The sequence below is a fragment of the Erythrolamprus reginae genome, chromosome 3, assembly GCF_031021105.1.
Source record: "Erythrolamprus reginae isolate rEryReg1 chromosome 3, rEryReg1.hap1, whole genome shotgun sequence".
NCBI classification, from domain to species: Eukaryota; Metazoa; Chordata; class Lepidosauria; order Squamata; family Dipsadidae; genus Erythrolamprus; species Erythrolamprus reginae.
This window is the reverse complement of record NC_091952.1, coordinates 61,321,212-61,340,753: the sequence shown is the minus strand read 5'-3', so window position 1 is coordinate 61,340,753 and position 19,542 is coordinate 61,321,212. Positions and strand designations below refer to the sequence as shown.

Here is a 19,542-nt window from a genome sequence, read left to right as displayed (position 1 = left end):
TGAGAAGCGGCCCCAGCAACAGCGCGGGGGGCGGGCAGCACGCGCGCGCGCGGGGGAAACCCCAGGGCCGCTTCTCAGCTGAGAAGCGGCCCCAGCAACAGCGCGGGGGGCGGGCAGCACGCGCGCGCGCGGAGGAAACCCCAGGGCCGCTTCTCAGCTGAGAAGCGGCCCCAGCAACAGCGCGGGGGGCGGGCAGCACGCGCGCGCGCGGGGGAAACCCCAGGGCCGCTTCTCAGCTGAGAAGCGGCCCCAGCAACAGCGCGGGGGGCGGGCGGCACGCGCGCGGACAAGCAGCAGCAGCGAGGCGGCGGGGAAACCCAATCTTCGGCTCCTCGCTGCCGCTACTTCGCGACAAATCGATCATCGCGAGGGGTCCTGGAACGGAACCCTCGCGATGATCGAGGGATCACTGTATTATAACAGTTATAGTTATAGTATAGTATACAATTAGAACTGTATGTACTAATTACTTTGTTGTGTTTGCTACTAAAATAAATATTATGGTTTGAGATTTTTTCTGAAACTACAATGAACAATAATAACCTGTTGGGCAACAACCTTTATATAATATAGTTGAATTAGGAATTTCAAGAAAGCATAGAATCCCAAATAAGAATGTTTAATAACCATGTAGTGCTCTGATGACAAAATGAATTATTTAAAAAAAAACCCTAATCCTAAATTAATACTTTCTGTAATATCCATGGCAATAGTCCAAAAATATATCATGATATCATCTTTATGAAATTGCTTAGATGCATTTGTAATATAGATAGTTCCAGGTTTTATCTATGGCAACTCCAAGTGAAATGGGAAATATTTCCATTAGAAAACCTAAAGAGTCCCTGCCAGTTAGTATCAGTGTCAAATCGGGTTCCTATGCTCCTAAATTAGACTCAGACTGAAACAGCAGCATCAACATTGTAGAGGTGTCAAAGTAGGTAAGACTGTTGGCCTGGTTCATGATACAAACACATCCCTTTTGTCCATATGTTCCACAATATGGATGCCGGGGAAAGCCGTGTAGAAATTCCATGTATACATTTAGTTTCCTGATGAAAATAAAATGAAAAGTAAATTGAAGGAATGAATTTATTGTGGTTCAAATAACAGGATGCTTGGGCATATCCTCTTCTAAAGAAATGGGAAATTTAAGGAACTGTTTCAGGAAATAAAAGGAAAGCCTTTTGGCTGTTCCTTCCATCCTGGACTTGATTTGTGAATGCTCTAACACTGGAAGTTTTTTAAAAGATGTTGGATAACCATTTGTCTGAAGTAGTATAGTGGGTTTCTTGCCCAAGTATGAGGTTGGACCTCCAACTCTGTTGTTGTTATTTTTATTATTGATTTGATTTGATTTATTTTATTTTATTTTATTATTAAATGCATTTATATTGCCATCTATTCACCCATGGCAACTCAAGGTGGCTTACAGAATATAAAACCACATTTAAAACAATAAATCAAATAAAAGAGTCAAATAAATTAATATAGTATAATATAAAATCACCCCCACCAACCCACCCCGCCCCAGTGACAGCGACAGCAGATCATATGAACCATTTAATGAGCTTCATCCCGCTCTGGGTTCCCCAGGCCCACTGGCAGAACCAAGTCTTCAGTGCCTTCCAGAAGAGTATTAGAGTGGGGGCCGTTCTAATCTCTGGGGGAATGATGTTCCATGGTGTTTGATGCAAGTTAATCAGATGCAAGGAGTGAGGGATTTGCATGCCACATGCTGCTGCTTTTGTACAATTTGCCTGCAGTATAACTAACATTTCCAAAACTGAATTACTGAGACTTTTCATATTAGTTCTGCTTTCTTCAGCATCTGAAGAGATAAAACATCCCAGCATCCACTTTATGCCTGGATTGAACAGGAGAGATAAGGAATGACATGTTAATGAGTAGACCTGATTTAACTGATTTAGTATCTCCTTATCTAATAGGACAGAGTTCATTTATACCTTTGGAACAGATAGGAAGGAATGTGCATAGTTACATTACAGGAGGTTTTTCATTTCTTATCTACAGAGAAGGGGTTTTTTTCCCCCCTTCATGGTATTTGCTTCTCAAATAACTTTTTAAGCCTAGAGTTATGCAGCAACTGTCTCAAAGGATGCTGGGATGCAACACTGATGTTTGCAGAGTTCATCTTGATTATATGCTTTCATTAGCCACGTTGGCCAACATACAAACAGTAGTATCACATAATTAGTTAGCATAAAAACATAGTTGGATATCTTTTACTAGTAATCTTTCTGCTGTTGATGACTATGCACATATGCATTTACCAACAATGTAACTTTGAGCAGTGTACTACAAAGCAAACAATAAAAAGTACAGATATCCATACAACATTAAACAATCCAACATATAAATAACCAGATTTGATAATTAAACAATCAAAGAAAATTCCACTAAACTAGACTTAAGTACGTAAAGAAAAGGGCAGATCAGGATACCATGTCGATGATAGTAAAAGCCACCAAAAGACAAGAAGAGTCAGCATGAAGGCACCACACACATCCAAGACTTGCCACAAATAACTAACAAGTGTGACCAATGCCACCTCCTTACCATATTGCAGACTGAATCTGGACTGAAAATAGTCCAGATAGCCATCTTCCTCTAGTGCCCTCTGAAGCTGAAAGGCAAAAATTTTCCAGATTGGATGTTAATTCCATAATATACAGATAATATTCAAGTTCCATCTCTTCCTTCACCATTGTGCCCCACAATCAACTTTCAGTCCAATCCCAATCTTCCTCCCAACCATCAATCCTAAATCTAGTTACTTTTCTAGGAGGCAGAGTGGCAATAACTGCAATCAAGCCATCTGGTTCAGAGTAAAATTCACTTACTTTCTCTACCAGCTCAACTCGTGCCTCTTCTCTGCATGCACAGAAGCTTCTGTGGATGCACATAGTTTCAGTCGGCTTTGTATCAGTTTGCAGAACTTTTTCAATTATCCCTATTGCCTCCACCGTGGTGGGTCAAGTTGGTAGAATTTCACCACTGATCTGGCTACATTAGTTGCATCCAATTCCTTTAGGGCATGGAACTGGTCACCTTTCCCTTCTAGACACAGAACCACTAATGGGACAAGATAGTTCCTGCCCTCTAGGCATGTTGTCACAGCAGGACATTGCCTGGACTTTTCCAAAATATGTCAGCTAGCTCCCACCTCTGCCACAGATCAATGCCCCATCAACAATCCTCCCACTTCCCGAGATATCCAAGCCAGACAAAACCAGCCCACTTGGTCACTTGCTAAATACTGAGTGTCATTTTCCATTCTTCATAGTTGGTCATTCAGGTATAGTCTTGTGGGCACCTTATTTATCTTCATTAGTCCTTCTTTGTGGCATATAACATCATTAGAATGTATAAATCAACCCGATCATTTTTTAAAATTGCAGCTGTTTTGAATAAATAAATGATAACATCTATGTTTGACACAATATAAATATTCCATTAAATGTACGGTTTCATTTAAGAACTCTTTCTAATTTACTATATCATTTATGTGCCCATATAATCTAGTAAACAACATTTCTCAGAATCTAACAGCATACTGTTTATCCCTGCCTTTCCATACAAGGTCATGACATGGTCTTCTTTCTTTCGTCCTTCCATAAACTGCATGGCTTATAGGTGATGAACTTGGCATGTACTCACGATGTGCAGGAGACTGATTAGATGAAGCAGTTTCTAATGAGATTCACTGTAATTACAGCTTCTTTCTATTCTCCTGCCTCTGATCGGAGGAGTGGAGAAATTCACCATGACGACGTGGTAATAGCGTAGAAAGCTAATTAACTGATCACAGGGAGCTTGCAGTAACTCTTTGCCAGCAGTGATGTGTCGCTTTGGATCTCATACAAGGACTAAGCAGATTTCTCTGAAGTCTGGTCTATGGCATGTTAAAATGCCTATTCTCACATGAGGCCACTGATAGATCGAAGACTGGATTCCAGATACTCTTAATTGTCTGTTATTATGGCCAGGTTGCCCTGTGATGTGGCAATGCTTTTTCTTTTCTTTTAATTTTACATTGCTCATTTCCCTCCATCCATGTTATCATTTATTTATTATCACTTCTTTATTTCTTTACTCTTTAATATCTTTCCCCATCGATCAGGGATGGGTTCCACCTTACCTCGCTGCTGGTTTGCTCCTTCCCTCCTCCACCACATGGGCACACCTCATGGGCATGTGCATATGCAGCAATGGAAAATCTGCCCCCAAAAAACTAAGCAGAAAGAAGATGCCGACTGCATGCACAGTGCCAGAACTTGGCTTCTGCACATGCTCAGAAGGAAAAATATTTTTTTTAAAATTCCCCCCCAAAAATGGTGCTCACACACTGGCATCGACCAATCCGGTTTGGTGATGTCATTGTGACATCATCAGCAGGTCACTACCAGCTTGGATGAACGGAGAGGAACCCACCCCTGCCAATCCTTTGAATCAAATTTACAATTTTTTTTTCCACACCAGGAACTCTGTTGTTCTTTTGGGCAAAGAAACAGAATGATGTTCAAAGGAGAAATGCATCCTGAAGAGGAAATAACAAAATCTTACCATATTCCTGTTGGCATGTCTCGGTATAGCTAGGCTATGAGACCTTTGACATACACTGAGCAGAGAATTTTAACAGACTGTGGATGTGTGGTAAAGCCAAAGAAAAAGACACAGACTTAGTTATGCTTAATAAGTACTATTTACATATATACAAAATAGAAACAATTCATAACACGCACTAAGCCATCCAATATAGTAAGCACTAAGCAAATACACTCCCCCTCAAGGCAAAGCAAAGACAAATGAGCGTTAAAGCATCATTGAAGGAAGTACTAACAATTCCTAATGTTTGCATGGATATAACACTTATTAGATACTTTACAGTTGTATGCTCCAAGTACATATCAGATAATTATGAATTTTATGAGGATATTGGAGATCAGGATGCAGATGTTTCGAGAACCTAGCCTGAAATGTGAGCAGAAGAATCCATAAAATATTTTAAAACCTCCCCCACCAAAGAGGGTGAAAATGTTGGTGCGTCTTATACACAGAATACAACCATTTTTTCTGTCCCAAAGCCCTGCCTCCATGTCTCATTTTTTCGGAAAATGGGCTTGTTTTTTGCAAAAATGAAAGTGGACAGAGAGTCTGGGAAGCCTGCAGAGAGCTCCTGGGGACTGGGGGAAGGCAAAAATGCCCCCATTTGTGTGAAAAAATGGGCAAAAAATGCCCCAATAAAACAGGGGCATTTTTGCTATCCCCAGCACCCAGGAGCTCTCTGCAGGCTTCCCAGACTCTCTGCCCACTAATAATTATATCACAATTATTAGTTTAAATAGAAACTCAGCTCATATGACAAAAAAGCATTTCAAATTATTCAAAGAAACTCAACCATAATGTAGTAAAAAATGAGAGTTGGAATTTCTTTTGCAGTTTTCAAGATTACGTTACGTTCAAGCCCTGCTTTATGCATGAAAGCCAACTGGTGACTTTGGACCAGTCATTCTCTCTTTCAACCCAACTCATATATGAATACACAAGCACACACACACATTTATATTTATATTGGAAGTAGCAATGGAAGTGCAAAATCTGCTTTCAGAAAAATAGTGTTCTGTTTTCCCTCCAGACTACACAGATGCAATCAATCACTACCAGAACGGTAGAAGGGCATGGAGTCAAAATGAATCTTTACAGTATTTTTTTGGAATGTTCCATGTCAAAATTAATATTTTGTACATCTTTAATTGTAAACCATGCAAAGTCATTTATGGATAGATGACATACACATTTGTAATATAAATAAATGAAATTAATACATATTATGGACTTTATTCAGTCCAGGTTTTTTTTCCCAGAAAACAAAGTTTTGGCAGTATACTTACACTTTAGCAGATGTGAATTCCAAGGTTGCAAAGTCAGGGCCTTGCCACATGTTTCCAAAAATGAGAACTGCAGGATCAGAATTTTTAATCATGATTTAATTACAGTTCAGACTTTAAATGAGGTATGCTTATTGTATGCAGAAGTAAAAATGATTTCAGCTGAAAATACATGAATATTCATGCTTTTGTGGGTCATGACTATCAAATAGTTACTAGAGTACATCTATTTAAAAAAGCACATCTCACCCAAAGATTGTCATTCAACTGTTTTAAAATAAGTCCCAAAGATTCCCATTGTGGCCAATAAGTGATGCTATTCTTTGTTCATATTTCTTCTAACTAAAGATTGCTTTGTCTCTTATAGGAGGTCAATTAATGAGATTATGTGCGTGTCTGCACCTTCTACTCATGGTCTTGGACCAGTGCATGTTTCTGTCAGTGTGGACCGGGCCCAGCTGGAGAGCACATTGCAATTTGAATACATTGATGACCCCAAAGTTCTTCGGATTGAGCCTGAATGGAGCATAGCCAGGTACCTGCCTATAATATTGCATAAAGAACCAAATCATTTGAAGCAGAGTCCAATTAATTCCTCACAAAATAGAAATCCTACTGTTGAGATTTTCAAAGCATTGTTCAAAGTCAAATGATTTCTGCACATTTTTAATAGTATCTATTTAGGATGAACCTCTAATCAGGATACTCCCTATCCACCCTCTCCCCAATAATTCAAATAAAACAACAATTGGACAGAAGGCACTATTGTTACTGAGAACATTTAAAAGGCATAGTACAGTATTTTTCTTCATAAATATCTTCAATGATCTTGAGCCATCCCAAAAGCCACTTTGCAAAAATTATTTACCAGCTAGAATCAGCTGAAAATGCTTTGTCTTGTCAAAGAAAATGAAATATTTGATAATTATCTTCAAATAAATGAAAGTTCTACATTCCTGCAAGAACAATACATCCAAGTACAATTTTGATGGGCAAAGATTTCACAGGCATGGCAGGGGAAAAATATTTAGCAATTACCATTTTTAAAATTCAACAAAAGCTTTGTTCAAATGTTGAAACCATGTCACTATGGGTGATGACTTTAGAATCAACACTGTCTTTATAAATGCTGGTTTAAGACTGCCCTTCAATACAGAAAAGAAAACAGCCCAGCCAAGTTCCCAGTGAGAGAAAGGTATAATTTATAATTCTCTTCATTTGCTTTCCTCTCAGTTGTCAGCACCCAGCTTCACGGTTCCTAGAGGATTTATTCCACCTGTGTAAATACAGAAGATTTATGAATAAAGGTCTGAACCTTCAAGGAGTATGGCCTATCCATTCCCCTGATTTCCTGGGTTCAAAAGGTCTAGACTATTTAAAGAATTATATTTGTAAAATGATCACATAATTTGCATTTGTGAACCCCCACCCAAAAAAACAGATGCAAAAGCTTATTTGAAAATGTTTCATTGTTTTCAATCTATTGCAAAAGAACAAAATATCTGAAATAAGTGGGTCTTCTGTCCACAGGCCTAAATGCATTGTTGCAAGGTAATGAAAACATCTCTCTCTCTCCCCCTACCCCAGTTAAAAAAAATCAGAATTACTAATTCAGCTGCAATTACAACCATAGCAATCTGTGGATTCTAGGAGAGCAAATGGAGCCCCATGATCATTTCCGTCTGCTGAAGAAATGCACAATTGCTCATTAAAGTTTTCTTCTTAAAAAAAACATTAGAGTCAGTGCTAAAATAAAAACAGTGGCAATCAATGCAAAAAGAGGAGAAAAAAGTTCATGCATGAAATTGCCTAAGATGCACAGTTATATCCCAGAAGTGTACTGCACAGTACAGTTATTGATTTAATATTTTCTAAAACCCTGGGTCAGTTTTTGTCCTGCTATTAGCTTTTTCTGGGTTGCATACAATATGGCATACAAAAGATGAAATATGAGTGTGATCTCTATATACTCAGACATCTGAGAAACCGAAGTGTTTCTTATAGAAATAGATAGTGAAGATTTCTCAGAAAATTTAAGGCTGACTTTACAAATCCTTAAAAGCATTGTGGTAAGATTCAAAATTCATTGTAGTGTTCCGAAGGGCCACTAGGGGGCTGGAACAGGAGTGGGAACCACTGGAACTCTGATTGGTTGGTTTACGGTTGTGCTACAATATAAAAGGGAGCTGTCAGTTAGTGATAGCTGAGTTCTAGTTAGTTGTGTTATGAATCGTATTAATAAAAAAGTCAGAGTGCCTCACATTTCCTGGGTGTCTTATTCGGCTACATAATACTGGCAATGAAAGATGGGATCCCTTCCCTGAAACAATAAGAAGAATTATTGTGAGATATTGAGGAATTGGAAACTGCATGAGAGAATATCCTGTCAGAATTCCATAAGTCTGAGAGAAGGATGACAACCTAGCACACCTTTGCATCCTTCAACCCACCAGGTCGTACATAGCCCATTTTAAATGCTTCTTAAATACCGAGTTGTCAGGAGACAGGAAGAAGGCATACTTTTGGGGGTTCTGTGGAACAGAAATATTCAAAACAGCCCAAGCCCTGTTTTCCCCTAAATCGATCCTTAGCATGCCATGGGAAGAGTTCCTGGCTAAGTTAAAGGACCATTATGCCCCCCCCCTTCCAGATGTGCTCATCACTATGCCTTTTATCATAGAAACCAGAAAGTTGGAGAAACCATAAATCAATTTGTTGCAGCACTGTGCAGAGCTGCTTTGTACTACAGGTTTAACAATCTGGAACATTATCTTTTGGACAGATTGGTTTTTGGGGTGAAGGACTGTCATCTGAAGAGACAACTCCTTGCGATGCATGGCCTCATGTTCCAGGCCGCATTAGATGAGGTTCATGCTGCGGAGTTGTCTTCACAGTCCCTCGCTGAAATGATGCTAAGTGCGAATCCTCCGTCTATCTCTTCTGTTAATGCTATCGACTCCCTGTCTGAAGAGATCAAGAGTGAACTTGTGTTAGAAGAAGAGGTCTGTCATTTGGCTAAGAGCCAAAAGGGCCCCACTGCTAAAAGATGCCCACTACGATTGCCATGCAGGGGTTGTGGTGTGATCATCTCAGAATCCAGTGCTCTTCCAAAGATGCAATCTGCAGGTGATGTGGGCACACTACTAGGGTCTGCCATGAAAGAAGAGCATCTCTTGCCCAATTTTACAGAAAGACAGGTCCTGCCAAACAGAGATGGCTGCCTGGAGGTTCATCGACTAGGAGAAGTGGCTGCTATGCTATTTATCAATACAATGAGATCTGCCTACAGTTGTTCAGAAGACAAAGCTGTTGTTGGGGAAGACAATTATTGTCATTGTGCTGTTGAGAAATACTTCTTGTTCTATGGAAGTAGATATAGGGTCCTCAATGTCTATAATATCGTGAAGCATTCTTACACACGTATTTCCTAAAATGGCCAAGAATTATTTAGAGCTGTGCCCACTGTTCCTAAAAGATTGCCAGGGGGCTACGATACCTATTATAGGAAGAGGACTGTTCCCCATCAAATTCAAAGGTTTTTCTGGTTGGTTACCCCTAGTAATTGTAGATGGTCCCTTCAGGAGCCTTTTTGGGCTTGATTGGTTTTCTGCTCTTGGGTTCAAACTAGAGGGAATCAATTCCATCTCTAAAACAGATTTAGGTGCCCTTTTGGTGAGGGAATTATCTACAGGTTTCTATGGCTAGCTTGGAAAATACAAGGCTTCGACTGTATCTTTCAATTTAGATCCTCTAATAGCCCTGATCCACCTTAAACTGTGGCAAGTATCCCTCGCCTTAAGGCCCAAAGTAGATGCAGAACTACACCAGCTTCTTGCACAGGGAATTCTAGGACCCGTCAATCAGTTGCAATGGGAAACCTCCATCATCATGCCTGTCAAGCCCGACAGAAGCATAAGATTGTATGGTGGCTATAAATGTACAGTGAACAAGGTCTTACTATCACACGCCTATCCTGTGCCAGTGGTCCACCACTTTCTTCATTCCCTGGGAGAGGGTAGCATTTTTGCAAAATTAGATCTCTCCCAGGCATATCAGCAGCTTGCCCCTGGAATTTTTCAAAGCTAGATAGCATGGAATTACAGGGACTGTGCCATGTTTTGATGATGTATTATTTATTAGATTTGTATGTATGCCACCGCATTCTGTAGACTTGGGGCGGCTGCATTAATTGCATTAATCACTGCATCATCTCAGCCTGAATTGCTTGATCAAGTTAGATCTGTTTTGTCCAAGTTTCAAGATGTGGGATTGAAGTTCAAACAAAGTAAGTGCATTTTCACTGCCCCCAGTGTTGTGTTTCTTGGGTTTTTAGTTGATGCAATGGGGATCCACCCCACGCCATCCAAAACTAGAGCTGCTCCGAGTCTTCGGAGAGGGGAGGCATACAAGTCTAATAATAATAATAATAATAATAATAATAATAATAATAATAATAATAATAATAATAATAATAATAGTGGATGCCCTAGCTCTTACCTATAAGTCTAAGCTTCAGGCATTCCTGGGGCTATTAAACCTTTATGTTATCTTCTTACCCCATAAAATCAACCATTGCACAACTGTTGCACCGTTACTGGGTACTAGGGCTCCATGGCATTGAGGTCAATGCAAGAGTGGGAACCCAGCTAGTGATAGCTGAGTTCTAGTTAGTTGTGTTATGAATCATAACTGTTACCATTAATAAAAATGTTACGAGTGCCTCACATTTCCTTGATGTCTTATCTGGCTATATAATATTCATCATCATTGGCATCCTTCAGTCTTGAAAGATTATGGTATCATGCTCTGGGAAGAGTTCCTAAAATACCATATGCAAAGCTGGAGTAACCTCTCCAGAGCATGAGACCTGGTTAGGTTAGTATGGAGGATAGACTGTTACCCAAGCAGCAGATCCCCTCTCTCCACATCTCTGAATAATCAAATGGAATGGTAAAGCCAATACAATTGGTTCCAGCTACATCGCAGGAGGAATCAGAACATGGCTGTACACAGTCACAAACTGCTTCCAGGACTCCAGCTCCAGATTTTGCCTCAAGGTTTACTCCTGAAGCCTTTTCCAATTATGGATATGCCCACAAGGCAGTCAGAGTTTCCCTTCTCCTAGAAGATGGTTGTTCTGCTTTATCTACTGTTGGGATGTAGACCCCTCTTCCACCTTCAAAACTTTTGACCATCTTCTCCTGTAACCCTGCAAAGGGGCCCTTACAAGGTGCTACCAGCCAGTTCAGCTGGACCAAGTTTTTTTTAATGAGGTATTACTCCTCCAAAACAATGGTATAACAGACAATGGTCTTCCAAGTATTCATGTAAATTTGGACAACTTCTACCACAATCAGGATCAGAAATGTGGGGCCCGAAGCAATCCACCTGCTCATTGGTGGCAACAGGAAGGACCAGGAATGGGAAGGGAGGAAAGCAGCCCAACTGCCTATTGGTGGAAAAATGCAGGATCAGGAATGGGGGGGGGGGGGGAGAGGAAGAGAGCTGAACTGCCTATCAATGGAAAAAGGCAGGATCAGGAAGCTTCGAAACATATTGAAGGGGGGAAAAATGGAAACAAACATCTTAAACTGAAATAAAAGTATTAAAGCTTTAAACCTGCAATTTTGAATGTATTAGACAGATTAACATGTAACTTCTCATTCCTATTTAATTAGGTACTCAATAAAGTTTTAATTTTCCAGATGCACATAAGGCAGAAAAAAAACCAATTTGAATGACAACAGCTGCCTTCCATCCTAGTTTTCTCTAGTTTATATCTGGGAAAGGAGTGGTCTGGAGATTGATTAGATAGGGCTGGTAGATTTTTAATCCACATGCAATTAATCATAGGAGAAACTCAGAATAGCCTTAGTTAGAAGCAACAGGCAAGGCATATACTGGGCTGAATTAGGAATTTAGACCTCTTTAGGAATTAAAGAGGGCGAAATGAAAAGTATGTTGAAAGATTACCCCAAAATTGACATAATAGAAATAAATCACTGTCAAATAGTTAGTGTATGTAATCTTGTTAATATCAGCTGATTTTGTTTGGTTCTTCCCCATTCAATTATTTCACTATCCATCACTTCCCAACATATCTGGCATGTTAAAGGCTAGAAATAAAATGTGACTTTCAAATGAGTGTTATTCTAGTGTGTTGAGCTAGAAGGATTGAAGGAAAAATGATCTCCATATTTTTATTAGTTTGCCTCATTATTATATCCTTAGCATCCATTATTAACATATCTAAGAAATGTTACATGGGAAAAATAACCACCCACTAGGGGCCAGACGAAACCAAAAATACCATTACTATGGGAGACAACTGTAGATAGAGCCCAAGCAGTGGAATATTAATGCACTCAATTGGGCATTAATGCACTCTGTCACTCTATTCAGCCTGCAGAAAATGTCTTACTGAGATAAGTATTGGAAGCTATTTACCAGAAATATAGACACTGAGTTCAACCCCAGTTCCTCTTGACATATTAGCCTCATTAACTGAAAGACTTCTGCTTTCCTTCAGTGGCCACACACCTGTCACTGTTACAGGGTCCAACCTAGATGTTATACAAGAGCCCAGGATCCGAGTGAAATACAATGGCAAAGAATCTGTCAATGTAAGTATCTGCTTTTACCAAAGATTGAGCATTTCTTTAACCCAATGGTTGCATGATTCTTGGCTGATATACAAGTGGTTATGCTGGTTGTTCTTCAAAACTATCTTTAATCTCTTGAAGAAGAAAGGATTGTTATTCAAATATAACACTGATCTATTATGTTAATGAGACACAAGAATTGTATTCAGCATAATCAAAATTCATTCTAATAAGTATTTCAATAATATGAATTTGATTCTAATTTATTATCACATGTATCATAAATTTGGCTACAGCGGAAGGAGCCATGTTGGCGCAGTGGTTAGAATGCAGCATTGCAAGCTAATTCTGCTAACAGCTAACAGTTCAATTCTCACTGGCTCAGAGTTGACCCAGCCTTCCATCCATCCAAAGACAGTAAAATGAGGACCCACATTGTTGGGGCAATAAGCTGACTCTAAACTGCTTAGAGATGGCTGTAAAGCACTATAAAATGATATGAGACCTCACCTACAAAAAGATATTGACAAAATTGAACGGGTCCAAAGACGGGCTACAAGAATGGTGGAAGGTCTTAAGCATAAAACGTATTAGGAAAGACTTAATGACCTCAATCTGTATAGTCTGGAGGACAGAAGGAAAAGGGGGGACATGATCGAAACATTTAAATATGTTAAAGGGTTAAATAAGGTTCAGGAGGGAAGTGTTTTTAATAGGAAAGTGAACACAAGTTCTGTGTTAGCAAATACTTCAGAAGAAAAGGATTTAGGGGTAGTGATTTCTGACAGTCTCAAAATGGGTGAACAGTGCAGTCAGGCGGTAGGGAAAGCAAGTAGGATGCTTGGCTGCATAGCTAGAGGTATAACAAGCAGGAAGAAGGAGATTATGATCCCGCTATATAGAATGCTGGTGAGACCACATTTGGAATACTGTGTTCAGTTCTGGAGACCTCACCTACAAAAAGATATTGACAAAATTGAACGGGTCCAAAGACGGGCTACAAGAATGGTGGAAGGTCTTAAGCATAAAACGTATCAGGAAAGACTTAATGAACTCAATCTGTATAGTCTGCAGGACAGAAGGGAAAGGGGGGACATGATCGAAACATTTAAATACCTGTATATTAAAGGGTTAAATAAGGTCCAGGAGGGAAGTGTTTTTAATAGGAAAGTGAACACAAGAACAAGGGGACACAATCTGAAGTTAGTTGGGGGAAAGATCAAAAGCAACATGAGAAAATATTATTTTACTGAAAGAGTAGTAGATCCTTGGAACAAACTTCCAGCAGACGTGGTAGATAAATCCACAGTAACTGAATTTAAACATGCCTGGGATAAACATATATCCATCCTAAGATAAAACACAGAAAATAGTATAAGGGCAGACTAGATGGACCATGAGGTCTTTTTCTGCCGTCAGTCTTCTATGTTTCTATGTTTCTATAAGTCTAAGTGCTATTGCTATGTGAATTGGAAATTCTTTTTTTTCCTATGAAGTTACTGCTAAGTTTTCCAGATACATATGAAAACAATGGATCTTGCTTTCTCATACCATACCAACCATCCTGCCATTTGTTTTTTTCACTGTTTCTACCAACCGGTCTCAATGCCAGTTACTCTCTATCAGCCCAAGCCACCTCACAGGATTGTTGTTTTGGGACAAACATGTGGAGGAAGGAGCATTAGATATGTTCATCCTGTTCAGTTGTTTATAAAATAAATAAAGGCAGGATAAAAATAAAGATAAACATTGCGAACCGATTAGCAGAATATAGCTTCTAGAAGAAAATATAAAAAATTAGGGGAGAGATCTCTGGGAGAGTTCACACTTTCTGTGCCTTTTCATAATCCCTACATCCTAAATCACCAGTGTACTTAAAAATGCATGAGCAGCTATATTTTATGTTGCATTGCTTATATTCCGTTTTGGAGTCCTTACCATAGATAACCTTAAGAGTTTGTTTTTTTATTTTATTCCATGGAGCCTTATCATATTATATAGAGAAACTGCATTTAACAGAGAACAATGACAGCATATGGTACTTATGTCATTGTGAGGCCCCATCATACATCATCTGAGGTTCACAAAAAGCCAGCAGCAGAAGGCAGAGATGCTCTAAGTAAACAAGGTTGAAAAAAACAACAATGGTAGTGATATTTTACTGACTCTACTCTTTTGAACACCTGCTTTATTTGAAGAGAACAAGCCGGGTGAACTATCAAAGCCTCAGAGAAGCAAGTGATGGAAGATACTTTTTAATTGTAAAATTGGCTCTGACCCAAACCAGCTTGTAGATGTATCTCTCTACATCCCCATCCTGTGACATAGCTTCTGTTCTATTTGTTTCCATCCAGATCTGCAGCACAACAGCAATTTTCACAAATTCAAGTTTTTATGTACCTGTGCCCTTCCCTGACATTTACCTCTATATAAAATCTTTTTAAAACTCCCATTTTAGACTATTGTTTTTAATCCTGAAGGATTTTTTTTTAATTCAAACTAGGATTAACACTGCAAGGTGATTTATGTTGTATTTCCATTGCCAAAACAATGAATGTCTGATCCATGACAAATGCATTTGCAACTGACAAAAAAGCTTCACAGCTGTTCAGATATTTGCAAGCATTTAGATCAAACTCAGTCTTTGTCGGCAAATTTTGAAATCTACATATGCAGCTGTATGCAGAAAAAAGGAGGAGGGTGAGAAATAGACCTAATTTCATTGTAAGGGCACAATTGATTTCTTATTTCGGCCTTTTTCTGGCTTCATCAGCTAGCCATATTCTTACTGGGATTTGATCCTGGGGCTTCTGCCTTGTAAGGCAGATAATTAACCTCTAGGCCACCCGATCTGATCCCTTCAACTTTGTGTGTGTATGTGTATGTATGTGTGTGTGTGTGTGTGTGTGTGTATATATATATGTATGTAAATTGTTCTGAGTTCGGGTTTTGCCCCGTGTAATATTTTGAGTGTCTATGCGACGTTTCGGTGAAATCACATTCACCATCATCAGGCTGAAGTTATAAGCTTCGTGCTGCTGTAAATATTTACAGCAGCATGAAGCTTATAACTTCAGTCTGATGATGGTGAATGTGATTTCACCGAAACGTCGCATAGACACTCAAAATATTACACGGGGCAAAACCCGAACTCAGAACAATCTACATACATATACCCGTGAAAATCTACGAAAACATATATATATATATCAGTGGATATAGAACGTAAGCCTTAATTTTGTGTGTCTATGTGTATTTGTGTAAATTGTGAACTTCCAGCCATGTAGTCTAACTTCATTCATAAACACAACTTTTAATCTAGTTAGTAGGTTTTATATTTTTAAAGCCTTATGGTTTATTTAATATTTGGACTTTATATTGATTTCAGTTTTGGTTTCAACTGTGGAGATGTCATTTAATATGTAACTTGACAGAAGAAGCACTGCCATTCGGTTTTAAGTTTTAAGATTATTTCTCATAGTTCCCATGCAACGACTTGGCTATAATTCAAGCAGAGCAAAAAACTTCTTACAATTGTGATGGTTTAGGAGGTTTTATGTTTCTGAACATGAGAAAATAAAATGTCAGCTTGATAAAAGCATATGGAGACACACACAACCCAGGACCTATAATAACCCATAATGATTATGTTGTATGTGTGTGTGTGTCTGTCTGTGTCTGTGTTTTGAGTGGATTCACACAAATCTAAACAACAATGAAGCTTTTGATTATTTTTGAACATTTATTGTTGAAGCATTTTCCTACTTCTGTAAATATTATACAGTACCAGAAACAGTTAAATTTTTGACTACATAGTTATTTGCACTCTGATCTCATTAATTTCAAAGTAATTTAGAAGTTGCAGGATCCAATATGGGTCAATCACTGGTACTAGAGGTTTTCTCTTCCGACCTTTCAGACTCCTGCTGCAGCCCATCTTCACAATTCTTCTCTTTAGTAGAGTGTGAGCTGTTCTATGTGTGGTATTCACAATGCCTGTTGTAAGTGGCTTTGCAGATGTTGATTGGGTGTGTTGATGACTGGCTTTTATATCATTAGCTGTCATTTGCTTGTGCTGCCCATCCCTCGCATTCTAAGTCCTTGATAGTTTGCTGATAATTCAGCACTCCTATTGAATGACGAGGGTCCTATTTTCCATGCTTCAATCATTTCCCTGGCTGGTTTTCTGCCTGCTCATCCAAAAATCTTGGTAGCTGTAAAATTGAATATTAAGAAATGATGAAGTGATGAAGAAAAAAAAAAGAAACAAAGGAAGGAAGGGAGGGAGGGAGGATCTCTTTTAACTTGAATTGTATTATTTCCTTTATATAGTGCATGTGTATGTTTATAACTAAATTGGTCTTAGTCTTAGATCCCATTCTTAATGCGTATGAAAAATCCATATAATCAGTTTGGATTATTCAAAACCTCTTTTCTAGTCCCTTGATGCCTGGGAATATCGTGCTAGGAAGTATGATATCTTGTGAAGGTTTGCTAACATGATCTTCACTGACCTGTAAACACAAATGTGAAGCATTGATTTCTTTTCCTGTGTGGTGTTTCTTTTTATTTTCAATGCTACTGTGGTAATTTTAAAGTATAAGGACTCAATTGTGGCAGGTTCATTGCACATTTCACAAGTTGCCACATCTTCTAATATACAATATTGATCCAAAATAGTTGTACACTGTATGTAAACAAACATAAGAGGAAGGTGTAGATAGCAGAACAGATCTGATGTATTCTCACCAGTCATAAAATTTACAGGTGACCACAAATAAGTTACTATCAGATTGTGGTCTACCTCATTAAGGAAACCATTTGCTATTTCAATAAAGATTTGTCTTCCAACTCCAGAATCTGGTATCATATCCAGCTATCTTTCTGATGAAACCTATAATCCATTTTTAATAAAAAAGAACTACAGTATATCTTTCTATTTCAGATTCCACTGATTTTTTTTGCTTTGTACTAAAGCTCTATCCAGCTTTCCAGTATCATGGATGTCTACTGATTACTTTTTATATGGAAAGAGTATATTTAAAATGTGGTAGTAAATAAAAGGAGATAAAAAGCTTATGTTTCACTTCTAGAGTCATTCTCACCGAATGTTCTTACTGATTAATGATAGAAAAAGTTATCACATGATTTGGAAAAATATTTGATACTTCAATCATGTAAAACTAATTAAGGTGGAATCATAATGTGACAATAATTGAAAATATTTTATTCAAGGTATAACCCTGCCTTAATTGTGTTCTTACAGGTTTGCAAAGTTGTGAATACTACCACCCTCACTTGCCTGGCTCCTTCCCTTACATCACAATATCGACCAGGTCTGGATGCTGTTGAAAGACCTGATGAAATTGGATTCATCTTTAACAATGTTCAATCTTTACTGATTTATAATGACACCAAATTTATTTATTATCCAAATCCTACCTTTGAACTTTTGAGTACTACTGGCATCTTGGACCAAAAGCCAGGATCACCGATTATCCTAAAGGTAAAGTGACAACACAATCCAAGAGACTTATTTACGTACAGAAATTTAGATTTACTTTGAAAAAAGTATTGTCCTACATGTAGTCTTGTTTCTTATATTAATCTGTAATTTTTCTACATTGTTTAAAAGATATATCTGAATATTTAAAATCATAAACTCTGCAAATATTACAAATCTGCAAATTTCATTTTGGAAAATTATGGGATTTTTATTTTACACAGAAGTATTTGGGAGAGGCATTGAATTTCTTTAGGAAAACTTGAAAAATAAACTTGAAATACTCTCTTTGCTGTCACTCCTTTATTTCCTTCATAAGCATTTGCAGAAATTCACAATGACAAAACAAACAAAAAATCCCCCCCACAATTGTTATAGTAATCCAAATGTCTTATGTATTTGCAGCCTAATATTAAGCATAAGTATATAACTCAAGGTATTTGATGTATATGCGGCAGACTGTACCCTTCCCCTATGGTAGTGATGGCGAACCTTTTTTCCCTCAGGTGCCAAAAGCGTATGCGCACACACTATTGCGCCTGCGTGAGTGCCCAAACCCATAATTCAATGCTTGGGGAAGGCGAAAATTGCCTCCCTGCCCCCATGGAGGTCCTCTGGAAACCAGAAACCACCTGTTTTCAAACTTCTGGTGGGCCTGGGAGGCCCATTTTTCAGGCTCCAGAGGCTTCCCTGGAGCCTGGGGAGGGCAAAAACACCTTCTCTATCCCCCCGGGAGGCCCTCTAAAAGCCGAAAATGCCCTCCCAGAGCCTCTGTGGGAGCCAAAAATCAGCTGGCTGGTGTGCATATGCGTGATGGAGCTGAGCTAGGGCAATGGCTCGCATGCCAGCAGAGATGGCTCCGTGTGCCACTTGTGGCGCCCGTGCCATAGGTTCACCATCACTGCCCTACGGCCTACATTTCTTCTTCCAACAATACAAAATACACCGTAAAACATTTTGTTTGACTTGTGTGTTTCTATCACATAGGAGTTTACAATTGTAGAAATCTATACATTGATCTATCTCCACTACATATGTCCAGGTTTTCCTTTGCAAAACTTGTAGTCCTAGGCTAAACTTTGAACTATGTATATATCAAAACAAAAGTTTAATAATTGGTCCTAGCCTCTAATTGTTAAGAACATTTTAGACACTCTTATTGATATGTGACATATCTATCAAACACTTCATTCCTTTCTTGTGAAGATAAATGTATCCACTCTGCCCTTTTATTTGCCGGCATTTTGCAATACTGTATTTTGAGAACCAAACCTACATCAGGTTTAAAGTTCAATATTATATTAACAATGTCTCACTACCAGTATTTAACATATCATCTCCACTTTCACATTTTTAGTGCTGATGTGAAAAGTCTTATTTTTGTACATCATGTGTGATAGCCTTCTGTAGTACTGAAACTTTAGTGAAGCCTTTTCTTTCATGTCAAGCAATTGTTTCTCCTTTCCTAATGTAACACAATACCAATGGAATGGGAGAAGCTGTGTGATTAGATTAGATTAGATTA

The 19,542-nt window shown here is 38.6% G+C and overlaps 1 protein-coding gene across 2 annotated transcripts in view; it reads left to right on the top strand.

Moving 5' to 3' along the window:
* The window catches only part of PLXNA2 (plexin A2), a 545,151-nt gene that overhangs the window by 456,207 nt on the left and 69,402 nt on the right, over positions 1 to 19,542 (top strand). For both annotated transcript variants that reach the window (XM_070745594.1, XM_070745595.1), the window contains 3 exons: positions 6,280 to 6,447; positions 12,442 to 12,535; positions 17,781 to 18,020. In XM_070745594.1, the coding sequence (XP_070601695.1) occupies positions 6,280 to 6,447; positions 12,442 to 12,535; positions 17,781 to 18,020 (502 nt within the window). The remainder of the gene's footprint in view (positions 1 to 6,279; positions 6,448 to 12,441; positions 12,536 to 17,780; positions 18,021 to 19,542) is intronic.